Genomic DNA, 12,596 nt, shown 5'->3' with positions numbered 1-12,596 from the left:
AATATTTAAGATTTTATTCTAAGAAATAAATTATGTATTAAAGGTGATTTTTTTGTTAAACTTGGATATTCTCACCTGTTGTGTTATTGTGTTCTATGTCCATTTTCATATGATTGACTTTCCAGCTCATTACTTCGACTTTAGTCTGTGTTGCTCTTGCTTTGGCTGGGCACTGTACAGCTTGGTGTAGAGTTGACTTCATATGGGCAGAAAAGCTCATGCTTGCAGCTGCCAGCGCTCCCTTTAGACTCCATGCAGTCAGTGGACTTTTTTGAATGTCTCAAGATACAAATGGACACTCAGTCACAACACTTTTGGTCTTATATATTGTTTACGTGATCAACTGCAATAAATTGATGATTACAAATTTCCTCACTTGTGTAAAAATCTTTATTATACAATTATTATATTATATTGTTCAACACCGGATCATAGAAAACATTCAAATTGATTTTTTACAATATGGGTAAAGATTCACCAGTTCATCTGTCTTTGGTTGCTGCATATATCCTTTATCTTCAGATTTGTATCTGTTAAATGAGATCCCTGAATGGTATGTCCACATCTTTCATTTTCTCTTTGTAATCTTTATCAAACATCTTTGATTGCTCAGGAGTAAAATGGTTTCTCCAGTCACCTACTTCACCTGTAAACAAACACATCAGTTACCTCACTTTGTGTATGTTTCTTTTTAGACCTACACTACTTGAGGGTCTGGTGCAAGCACAAACTACACCAGCAGGAGGCATCATTGCATGACGTAAAATGGTTAGCTCAGTGATGTTTTTTTATGGCTTAATTTCAGGTGAACATCCCATTGGTCAAAAGGTTAAGGTTAAGGTACACTTCTAATAGCATTGAATTCAATAATAATACTATTTTTCAGTAATGATAATACATCTAGTTTGTCTAAACAGCAGAAAAGAAATCATTAATACATTTATTTTCAGGAGCAAACAAACTGTCTTGCCTGGAAAATCATGTTTCAATGTTGTTTGATTTCCTATAAATTATAAACTTTGAATGAATTATAAACTTGAAATTGAGCTGACCTTTTCTCATAAACGGAGAAATGCTGTCGTCAAACACAAGTTTTGGGACACAGGAGTAGTTGGACATGGGATTTTCTTTCATGCTTTTAAACGAGGTCAGCTCCACAATCTGACTGATGACTTCATCAGAGAGGGACAGTCCCAGGTACCTCATGATGCGCTCCACTTCCCGCCTGGGGTTCTGGGCACACAGACAAGTTAAATACAGGCAATTCAAAGTAGAAGTAGTAGGGATGCACCAATCCGATACTGGTATAGGATATTGGCGCTGATACTGAAAAATTTGCTAGATTACATATTGGCTTCCAAATATTGGTTCACTTGACATTCTGGTTGGACTTATAAATTGATGTAATAAGAATATACATACTTGTCCCAGAAATCTCATAATGTTTTTACTTTTATTTATACAAAGCTGTTCTGGACTTACTTACTATAAATAAATAAAAGCTACATCTTTGGATCAGTTATGATTTACTTTATTTTTGTTTGAAGGAAATAAATGCTATTTTCAGTTCTATTTTCTCTGCACTGGTATCCAGTATATGGCAGATATGAAAAGCTGCAGTATCAAACAGTACAGAGAGATCAGTGCATCCCTATTTCAAAGTAATGTTTACCTTAGGTCTTGAGTGTCACATGCTCACCTCCTTCATGTCCTCATAAAACAGATACAAGATGTTCCTCTTTTCTCTCTCCGCCCAGTAACTTTCACATGATCATACCAGGAGCCCATCCCACTGTTAAAATGTGACAGCAATAAGAAGTTTGTTTCTGTGTAGACTTTGCCACACCTGAGTAGGTGACAGGTGTGAAGGAGAGGCACTTGACTGAAAGGTTTTAAGAAGACTCCTGCAAACAGTCTCACTCTTGGTTCACTGTTATTAGTACAATGTTCCTGTCCCGGACCGTGAGTCTTCTTAAAACCTTTCAGCAATAAAATGGTTAAAATATACTGAACAGGATAACATGTATTCAATCATTCAATGAGCAGAAATATGTGAAAAAGGTTATATTACATCCCCTGACCTAATTATTGACACTTTCATCTGGATAACTAAAAAATCAATATGCAACCAACACAAGGTCAAAGGTGATTTCTGTGAATATGAATGGAAATGACTTTATCTGAGAAGCAAACTTTTTCCAACTTTACTTCATAAGCAAGATGAAATGTTTTTTTTTTTGTTAAATTTATACTGAACTAAAAATATTCCCTGTCATTTATTTTGCAACACATCTGTGCCCTTGTTTTAAATATGTCAAATAATGCATGCATTAAGCAATCAAATAGACCCTTTTATTTGTCTACACTTCTTATCTCTTTCATTCTATCATTCACATTATTTAATGTGACCCAGTATACTTTTACATGTGTCCATCTACAGTAATAGCAGAAGAAATGTCAGTAAAAGCTTATATTTCCTGGAGTGAACCCTAGAGTGTGACTGGTGTGTAAAATGACCCTTAGGAATGTGTGCTAATCTACTTACCGTCTCCTTGCATGAACTTGTGAATGTAGCTATCCCAGGGGCCCGGCTCTGGTTGGGTTTGGTTCATGCGGTCAAAGTGGTAGTAGCTCACGAGGTTGTCTTTGGCGTTGCGTGCCACGTATATTGTCTGTATATCAAATAAGCCTCATCATATAACAAAATGAATTATAACAGCAGTGACGCATGGGTTATCAGGGCGCAGTAGGATACCATAAGAAAGATAATTCAGTAGCTTTATGGAGGCAATAAACTGAAGTCAAGAATGATATGAAAACTCACTTTGCACTTGTTTTCCCAGAAGCCTAGAGGTACCAGCTGAAAGGGTAGGTGTGTCTTTATCATTCTTGGGGGGGTCATTTTTTTCAGAAGATCGAGACCTGAACACATTCAAAAAATCAAAATGCTGTTTGTCCATAATAACTAACTTGAGCTAAACCACAGTTTCAAAGGACAGGGAATGATTAACCAAATGTACACTGGCCATGACATGAGCTTTGACTGCACATGTATTCTATGGGGGCCTAATGCAAATGAATAACATATGAACCGAAACGATGGTGTAAAATTAAATCATTTAGTCATGTTACTTACTACTGACAGTGTGGACAGTTCAAGGTATGAATATTTAAGCCTATACCTGGGAGTACTAGAACTAATCAGCTAATATAAAATCATATAAAATTGAACATTACAAATGGGTATTCCAACCAACAAACAGTGTTTAGATAAATAAGTAAATTATGTTGCAATTCTGTAAATATAAGTATAAGAAAGTGATATGTAATGACTTTTTGTTACTTTTTTCACTTACTTTCTTTCGTGTTGTGTGTTTGTGCGTGAGTGGGTATTTAGCAGTAAAATTGGTAAACACGCTCAATTCATGGGGACAAAATTAAGTGGTTGTGTGTGCATAAAATAAATTGTTATAAGTTGATCACATATTGATTCTATTTTGAAGCATTTACAATAAGGTTTTCTGAGTTTATTAATTTAATCATTTTGCAGGGCACTTGCCTGAGGGGATGGGTTTAGGAGAGAAGATCTCAAGAAAGGGGCTGCGAACCGGTGTGGGGGCTCGCATACACGCCTCAGGATCTCCATTGTTTAGAAGCAAATCAACTATTTCCTGAGTCCATGTTGTTCCTAATGTACAAACAAACCACTTATTAGATTATTCCGTGATTTCGGGAAAACAAATAACGGAGGACATTTTGCAGTGTAGGATGAATTGTACAAACACAACAATTCAATAAAAACAAAAATGACATGGGTTCTCATTTATTACATTTGTAATTTATTGTAAGTATTTGTGGCTGTATTATCCATCACTGCTGCAGATGACACTATCATCAGATCGAACATGGGGCTTGCTCCTGTTGTCAAGATGACAGTAAAGACAGCGCCAGGGAAAGTCTGATAGTTTGGATTTGAGGGAGGTAGTGTGAATGAACAAAACTTGTATTTATTCAAAATACAATACAAGCACAAAAAACAAACAAAACAAGCAAGTATACAAATCTATAGTAAAAGCAGGAGCAGGTGTGTGTATAAAAGTTTGTTACCAGGTTATTAAATTGAGATTGTGTCACAAATGTATCCAGTTTTTCTTTTCCTTGAAGTATGTTCCATTCTTGTGAAGCAAAACAGCTAAAAGCCTCTTTCTCATCTCAGTTTTGGTGCGACTAGTCCTTAACTGTATACAGTCATGTGATCTGGTATTAAATGCTCTGACATCAGTGATTAACAAACAGGTGAGGGATTTTGGCAGTTTTTGAAGTAATCCCTTATAGATACATTTCATACAGTGCTGTTCTCTTCTAACAGACAGTGACGGCCAATCCACTTTTTCATAGGCAAAACAGTGATGGGTTTCAAATCCATCACCTGTAATAAAACGAATGGCAGAGTGAAAGAGTGAATCCAGCAGTTTCAAAGCAGAAGCCAAAGTCTGCATGTACCACATCCCCATCACCCAGTACAGAGAGGAAGGTCGCTTGCGCTATTTCTTTTCAGTAATTTATTGGGATTTTTGTTTCTGTAATAAAATGATCATTTTGATTTTAAACTGCTACATAATTCTGAGATATGTTTTTTAAAGGGTAAGTTTTCATCTACCTCAGACTTATTTTTAGCTCATCAGCGTGTTTCCTACGTAATTTCTGCAAAGAAGAAAAAGCCATTCTCTTAAAAAGTGACATAAAGCATGAGTTCAGATGTCCTCATACAAGAGTGTGAATCCTGTGGAGTTTAGGGCCACTTCAGACCACTGTTGTCCTGTACTCAGACTGTGGCTCTGTGCTCTGACCATCCAGGGCCGTACATAAACAAGCACCTAGGGTCCTACAGAGGGGAAGTCCAACTTATTTATTGTACATATGCCCTAGTTGTTGATTTAATTTATTCCAATCAACATCATTACAAAAACAACATTTAATTACAATTAATAACACTGCCTTATTAAAAAATAGCCAGAGGCATTGGGGTCTGTGTAACAAATACCATCCACCAGAGAAAAGAAAAATACAGCCTGACCACCAGAGAAAAGAAAAATACAGCCTGACCACCAGAGAAAAGAAAAATACAGCCTGACCATCAGAGAAAAGAAAAATACAGCCTGACCATCAGCTTGAGCAATGACTGGAACTCATTTTTATTGACACGCGTAGTGATACACAAACCGCACCAAGCGCCAACAGGCTAAGCTGGAGGCCACACGTCAAAACAAAAGTAAAACTGAGTGCACTTAATACAGACATATTAATGTTTTCTTTTTTGTTTTTTTCTGAATGGCCGTGATCAGGGCAGGAGTCCAGACCAAAACGTCCTGGGTCGATCTCTTCTCTCAGTCCAGCCCTGCTGGTTGAAGCAGGACTGCTCCAGGAGGAAGAATCGGCCTAATTTTGATTTACACTATTGATCCAAATGTAACCTCCTCTGTAGAGTGTGCGCGCTCCATCCTGCGTGTCACTCGTGCAGTGTCATTTCGTAATACTAATTACGTGAAATTGCGTGACATTCTCACGTAATTTCATGATAGTATCATGTTACAACGTGATACTGCTGATTTTTATTTAAGTAGTCTACGATCCTGACCTTTCAGTTTGATTAAATGGCAAGTTAAAGTTATGATTAAGATTACTTCTATCAACATTAACTAAGTGACAAACAGGTTAAGACAATGCCTTAACGTTAAATACAATGAGATGGTCACCTGCTTTTGGATACGTCGCGATGAGGAGATCTGAAGGGTCCGGTCTGAAAGCCCAGATGTGTTCAAAGTTGTCTGCGATGTGACACATGAGAGGAACACCCCTCACAGTCACTAAGGGGAAGCGACACAGCTGCTTCCCTGCTTTTTGAATGGCTGTGTGGTAGTCCAATTCTTCTTCCTCTGACATGACTACAAAAATCCACAGCAAAAGTTCAGCAAAGTCAGTAAAGAGGTCCCTCACCTGTGAGCGAATGCTGTGACCTGGAGCGTGGCTTTTATGGCAGACGTCTCCTCCTCCTGCTTTGCCAGACCCACATTTCCGTCATTCCTCCATAACCTCTGGAGGCATGCTCTGATGGCTGTAGATTAAGACAGACCTTGGCCAGTGTCACGCAGGTTAATTCAGTTATAATGTCTGGAGGTCCAGGGTCTCTCTGTCTCTAGTTCATCATCATCATCATCATCATCATCATCATCATCATCATCATCATCATCATCATTATTATTATTATTATTATTATTATTATTATTATGGAACTTGCACATCCAGATCTTGACTCAACTGACTTCAATGTAACTTTCCCACTTATGTATGGTTTCCTCTTTATGGACCTAACCCAATAGTTTCTTTGCAACTGAAGATACAACTATGCATTCCACACAAAAGACCTCAAGTTATGGCAAAGCAGTATCCACTTTTGCTTTTGTTAAAAATCTATATTCAACTTTACGAATGGGCTTTGTTTGCATAGACCCCAAGAGTCCCAAGAGAATTTCTGGACACATTCCTGGATTTCAACACCCAATTTCCTTCCAGTAGAAACAATGTCAGCCTAAGCATTTCCGAAGTAAAAAGTACAATACAATATTTTTACATGTTCTTACCTGCTTTTACGTCACAGTAAAAGCAGGTTTGACAAGAAGTTGTGTATATGCTTTTGGGGAATGCACTGCAATGCACTCCAGATGTGTAAATAAAGACCAAAATGTGACCTACTGTGGAGGAACCAGTAAAAAAAGTAATGGCCTACAATAGAAGATAATAATACACATGTTTATATAAAAGGTAAAGTATTTAACACGTTTAATTCAGGTTCAAAGTATATTTATTACAGGCTACCTTCCATTTAGAGAATATTGTGTCTTCTTATCATTCAAAAGACTACCCTAAGTGTTCCTTATTTGATACAAAATGCTTTATTTTAAAGCACAGAAGTACTTGTAATACATGCCATCATGGAATACAGTTATTTTAATCACCAAATCAAAAAAAAAAAAAAAAAAAAAAAAAAAAGTTGTGGAACTTTTAGCTAACTTGACAGTGTATAGAGCACATTTTACAGCAGCTAACCAGTACCAACATTACATGATCGAAATCCGCAAATGACCAAAGATTTAGGCATTTCTTCTAATATGTTTATCTTTGTAAATTCCTTGTTCCTTGGGCACGTTTTCGCACAAACTGAGCAACTGTAAGCTCTTTCTCCTATGTGAGTCCTTGTGTGTACTGTAAATATATTTTGAATAGACTGAACAGATGTAAGGTTTAATTTCTGTGTGTTGTCTGTGTGTTTTATACGTGAATGTATTTTAACAAATGACAGTTCTTTCCACTAGTTCCTCCATCTTCGGTAGTGGTGCTGGTACCTGGTGCACACTTGTATATGGTGAATAAACTGAGGTGTGTGCTGTACTTGTATCATCTCCATCTTCAACATCTGCACAGTTGACAGTTGGCTTGAGGTTGCCATTTGAGTAGGTTTGTTCCTCAGTCTCAGTTTGTACGTGTCAGTCAAAGCTGATGTCTTTTCCACAGTCCTCAGTGTCCTGTGGGATGACACAGACATCAGTCCTGAGTGTCCTTTCTGTGCTCCGTTTGTTGAAGGGAGCACTGCTCTTGGTTCTTCAGGCAAACAGCAGCTGACGCTGGACATAGAGGAAGATACTCTTCTTGTTTTTGATGCTCTGTCTCTCTGGCTCCTCTTTAATCAGCGGATGAGTCGTTTGGTTTAGACTTCTTTAGACATTTTTGTTCCAGCTGTGAATGTGGATGTGTACCGCTTCTAATGAGTCTTTTGGTCCGTGCTCCTGCGTGATTTTTGCGTGGTTTACGGTAGTCTCTCAAAGGCGGAAGTAAACGTGACAACTTCCTTAGCAACAGAAACCCGCGTCTATTAGCCATGTTTACAGATTAGCATGTATGTTTTTATCTTTTCAAATGCTCCTTCTCATAATATTAAAACGGTCTTGAATGTTAATCGCGTTATCTAGGAAATGTTTCAACTTTGTCAGCTAAATTCCTGACGTTTTCTGTGCGTGCCAGGACATATAGTACTGATATTATGGGCAAACAATTATTCCGCTATGTAGGTTTGGTTGTCATTGTATTCTATTCTGGCGCCACTTTGGCTCAAGAAACATCCACGGATTCTTTTAATATTAGCTCTGAGACCGCAGCTCCAGACACCAATGTTACCACGGAAGAGTTCACCTCCAGCCCCACTGAAAACGGCACTGTGCCCCCCACAGCCACTACTGTACTCTCTAAAGTCACGGACGCTCCCACTGTCTTGCCTTTGGACGCACAGGGTATAACATTTTACTTTAAATCGCCTAGTTAAGTAACTTATAGAACTCTTCTAATCCCATGGTGAATCTTACAGGTTGTTTGTGTGACTTGACCCCTGACTTCTGTGACATTGGCTGCTGTTGTGACACATGCGGTGTTACCAACCTGAGCACTGTATTTACTGGATGTTCAGAAAAAACAATGCAAGTCTTACTCTATATGTGTGTGGGTGTGTGTGTGTGTGTGGGGGGGGGGTGTGTGTGTGTGTGTGTGTATGCGTATGCATGTATATGTACAGTTAATTTATCTTTTTACCTTTTATAGATATGGAGTTTGTGTTGAGAAGTGGCTAATGTTTCGAGCAAATGTGGATTCATCACTTGTCACTGTAACTGACTCCTTGTTTTGTGTCCAGCCTACAGGTAAACCAATGTTAACTGTTTAGTTGAAACATTTAAGCATAGCTTTATTTCTTACATACTTCTTTCCAACAGAAAAATTTGTGTCCACTACAGAGACTGCCCCTAACTTTCCTGCCTTGGGGGATTCTTACCACTTTGTACCATCAGAACAAATGACAATAACTTTCACCAGAGATTTTTACCGGGTATAGATTGATCTGTTATTGTTTATAATCTTGTAATCATTTAAGCAATAATTTGATGCATTACTAATGGTGTAACTTTGTAGGTTGATGATTTGATACTCACATACTTCCCCAAGACATCAGTTCGGGGCGTCCTTCGTCTTCCGTCCCCTGGTGCTGCATCTGCTTTGTGCACTAATCGCAACCCTGCAAGTAAGTTGAATAAGCTATTAAAATGTACAAGTAAAAATTAATTAATTTTTTTCCTCAGTTATGGAAAGTACATATATTATAAAATGGAGTTACAGTTGAAATCTGAAGTTTTACATACACTATATAAAAAGACACATACACATACGCTTTTTTTCTCACTGTCTGGCATGAAATTAGACTCAACTTTTCCTGTTTTAGGTTACTTGAGATTACCAAAATTATTTCTTTTTATTACTTTCTTCAAAGTCTGAAGTTTACATATAGTAAGTTACTATGCATTTACACAATTTGGGAAAGCCCAGATGATGATGTCATGTTTTTGGAAGCTTCTGATAGGTTTATTGACAACATTTGAGTTCATTAGAGACACACCTGTGGGATGTATTTGAAGGCACACCTAAAATGCACTGCTTCTTTGTGTAACATAATGGGAAAGTCAAAAGAAATCAGCCAAGATATCAGGAAGAGAATTGTGGACTTGCACAAGTCTGGTTCATCCTTGGGTGCAATTTACAGATGCCTAAAGGTGCCAGGTTGATCTGTTCAAACCATTATACACAAGTATAAAGACTATGGGAATGTCCAGCTATCACACCGCTCAGGAAGATGACGGGTTCTGTGTCCTAGAGGTGAACGTGCTTTGGTCCAAAATGTGCATATCCACTGAAGAACAAAAGCAAAAGATCCTGTGAAGATGCTGCTGAAGCTGGTAAGAGTGTGTCAGTGAATCGAGAACTGTACTAACCTGGGCTGAAAGGCCATTCTACCAGGAAGAAGCCATTGCTCCAAAAGAAACATAAAAAAGACATATTACAGTTTGCAAGTGCACTCAGGGACAAAGACCTTAATTTTTGGAGGCATGTCCTGTGGACTAAAAAAATAAAATTGAACTGTTTGGCCATAATGAGCATCTTCATATTTGGAGGAAAAAGGGGGAAGCTTGCAAGCCTGAGAACCCCATCCCAACTGTGAAATAAAGGGGTGGCAGCATCATTTTGTGAGGTGGTTTTCCTGCAAGAGGGACTGGTGCACTTCACAAAGTCGATGGCATCATGAGAAAAGAATTATGTGGAAATACTGAAGTAACATCTCAAGGCATGAGCCAGGGAGTTAAAGCTTGGGCGCAAATGGGTCTTTCAAATGGACAATGACCCAAAGCATACTGCCAAACTGGTAACAAAGTAAATGTTTTGAGGAGGCCTACAACTTGGCTCAATTACACCAGTGCTGTCAGGAGGAATAGGCCAAAATTCCTGCCAACTATTGCGAGATGCTTGTGAAAGGATATCCAACAAATTTGACCCAAGTCATATAATTTTAAGGTAATGGTACCGTACCAAATACTAGTGAAATGTATGTAAGCTTGTGGCTTTGAAGAACATAATGGAAAATTGTCTTAAAAAATACTTCTCTATTTAATCTGGCATTTAGCAAATAGAAATAATTTTGGTAATCCTAATTGACCTAAAGCAGGAAAAGTTTAGCCTGATTTCATGTTAGACAGTGAGAAAAAACAAAAGAAACAAAACTGGTTAAAAAATTTCACTTGTTTTAATAACTATAACACTAACTATTAAATACAAATTTTCTTTCCAGAGTTTTTGAGGTCATTGTCTTTCTCCTGTTCTCGTGAAGTAACTCTTCAGTCCTGCTCCACAGACCCCATGATCAGTGCCCAGTCCTACATATATGATTTGAACCTGATTAAGGTTTGCAAGTTAAGCTTTCTTATACCAGATGTTTGATCTACTGTATTTTGATTAATAGTTTTGTTTTGCAGCATCCCATTTCTGAAGCTGATCCAGTCACTGACCTACTGGTATGGGCCAAACATATGTATTTGTAGTTCAAAGTTCTATAAACTCTATGATATCTTTTAAAAATAAATTTTCAGATTCCCGTCGTTCCATCATCTAAATGGAATGCACCGAGAAAACAAAACAACTCTTGTGTTAATGTGGTCAAAAGGGTAAAGTTTCTTCCCTATTTTTTTTTTTCTTAAACTATTAAACTTAATACTTTTTGGCTTTCTCTTATACAGGTAGAATTTGTAATAGGATACACAGAGAGAGGTGAAATTTCATCTGCAAAAGTTAATATGGTTTTAGCAAATTTGGATTTCAAACAGTTGCTGCTTCAGACACATACACTGCAATTCCAGGTAAAATGTCTGTCAGCTATTTTAACAGCAATTCACAATATATGTGAAATGTAACTATGCCTTTTGTATCTTCCAGCTAATTCCAGAAACATTTCCGGCATCCACAGAACCAATACCTGCTGTTGGACTCAAATCGGGCTCTCCTGTTATTGGGCGCTATTACATGGATGTGAAGCCTGTACGCTTTGGGAAAATTAGCAGTTCCATTCAATTTTCACTTCATATTTTTGTTTTAAATACACTTTCCTTGACAGCTCACTGTTATTGGAGTGTCCCAAAATGGTGCATGCTCTAATCCAAACACAAGGAAGCCTATCCTCTTCGGGCACAACTCAATAACCGGTTGTTCATTTAAGTAAGTATATATGCTTAAAAGACCAAAGACAATAAACATAATGATTTTTGAGTTATTATTTCTCAATTTTATTGTTCCAGTTCCATGGTTAACAATTGTTCAGATTTGCGCACCCAGATTTATGACATCCATCAGAGAGTTGCTATTCCAGATTTAGTTGCCATGAATTCGGGGTCTCAACCGGACTGGACAAGAGTCCTTATTGAAGAGTGTCTTGTTGGTTCACAGGTACTTTAAATTTTTAAATTTCAAATGATCAGCTTTCATGGAGTTTTACTGTGATCAGGCGAATGAGACACTATTAGAAAATAGTAAATCATTAATTACTGGGCATCAGATAGTCATAACTGATTAATATGTGATTATTTTCTAAATGTACTTGTTTCCATGAGTGCTATGGCTGTTACTATGAATGTTTTTTCAGGAGTCGTGTGATACAGGCTGCACACTTCCACACACACTTTCTGTCCGAGTGCTTTGGGCTCAGCAGGGGCTTCTTGAACTTCCTCAACACTATATCTTGGGTGTCAAATACATGTTCCATTGTAGTATCTTTAAGGTTAGTAGCGTATATAATCCCCCATCTTTGATGGGCTTTTTGTCTCATATCATAGCTTGTACATTTCTCTTTCAGTGTCCTCTCACGACCTCCCTCACTCTGTTCAATGAAGTGACTTTTGTTGACACCACTCTTTACCCTGAACCCCCTGGAGGTGTACCACAGCTTCACTGGAGGTTTCCATTTGGTTTCTTCAGCAGAGGCATTGATGAAGTAGATGGACATATCCTTTCAAACAGCAGTGGATCACAGACTGTAACATGGATCTTAATAATATCCACAGTAAGGTTTATAACATGCTTAGTCTCATAGATGTAGCAAAAGTGATGCTTGATCTTGGAACTGTATTCATATATTTGTTCATTGAGGCACCAGTAAAATCATTTTGTAATGTTTT

General features: G+C 37.8%; 2 protein-coding genes across 2 annotated transcripts; one reads left to right on the top strand and one right to left on the bottom strand.

Moving 5' to 3' along the window:
- Window positions 1–156: 156 nt before the first annotated feature.
- sult1st6 (sulfotransferase family 1, cytosolic sulfotransferase 6) lies at window positions 157–6,011 on the bottom strand. The gene is given in 8 exon segments (XM_033984211.2): window positions 157–646; window positions 1,053–1,233; window positions 1,700–1,761; window positions 1,764–1,792; window positions 2,542–2,672; window positions 2,825–2,922; window positions 3,560–3,688; window positions 5,757–6,011. Coding segments are annotated over 8 exon segments (930 nt in total). The 5' UTR covers window positions 5,944–6,011; the 3' UTR covers window positions 157–533.
- A 1,898-nt stretch (window positions 6,012–7,909) lies between these two features.
- LOC117387369 (tectonic-3-like) lies at window positions 7,910–12,564 on the top strand. Its single transcript, XM_033984867.2, has 14 exons — window positions 7,910–8,345; window positions 8,420–8,528; window positions 8,650–8,747; window positions 8,820–8,932; window positions 9,016–9,124; window positions 10,721–10,833; window positions 10,905–10,943; window positions 11,019–11,093; window positions 11,166–11,285; window positions 11,362–11,463; window positions 11,540–11,640; window positions 11,721–11,868; window positions 12,065–12,199; window positions 12,275–12,564. Exons 1-14 carry the CDS (start codon window positions 8,099–8,101, stop codon window positions 12,509–12,511), a joined length of 1,746 nt encoding a protein of 581 aa, XP_033840758.1. The 5' UTR covers window positions 7,910–8,098; the 3' UTR covers window positions 12,512–12,564.
- Window positions 12,565–12,596: the final 32 nt, after the last annotated feature.

This window comes from Periophthalmus magnuspinnatus, chromosome 19 (assembly GCF_009829125.3).
Source record: "Periophthalmus magnuspinnatus isolate fPerMag1 chromosome 19, fPerMag1.2.pri, whole genome shotgun sequence".
NCBI lineage: Eukaryota > Metazoa > Chordata > Actinopteri > Gobiiformes > Gobiidae > Periophthalmus > Periophthalmus magnuspinnatus.
The sequence above is the reverse complement of the archived record's forward strand: the minus strand, read 5'-3'. Positions and strand labels throughout refer to the sequence as shown.

Coding starts and splice junctions, on each gene's coding strand:
- LOC117387369 (XM_033984867.2), top strand. CDS start 8,099: ATGGGCAAACAATTATTCCGCTATGTAGGTTTGGTTGTCATTGTATTC. Junction 8,529..8,649: donor GGATGTTCAGAAAAAACAAT/GCAAGTCTTACT, acceptor TACCTTTTATAG/ATATGGAGTTTGTGTTGAGA. Junction 10,944..11,018: donor ATCCAGTCACTGACCTACTG/GTATGGGCCAAA, acceptor ATAAATTTTCAG/ATTCCCGTCGTTCCATCATC.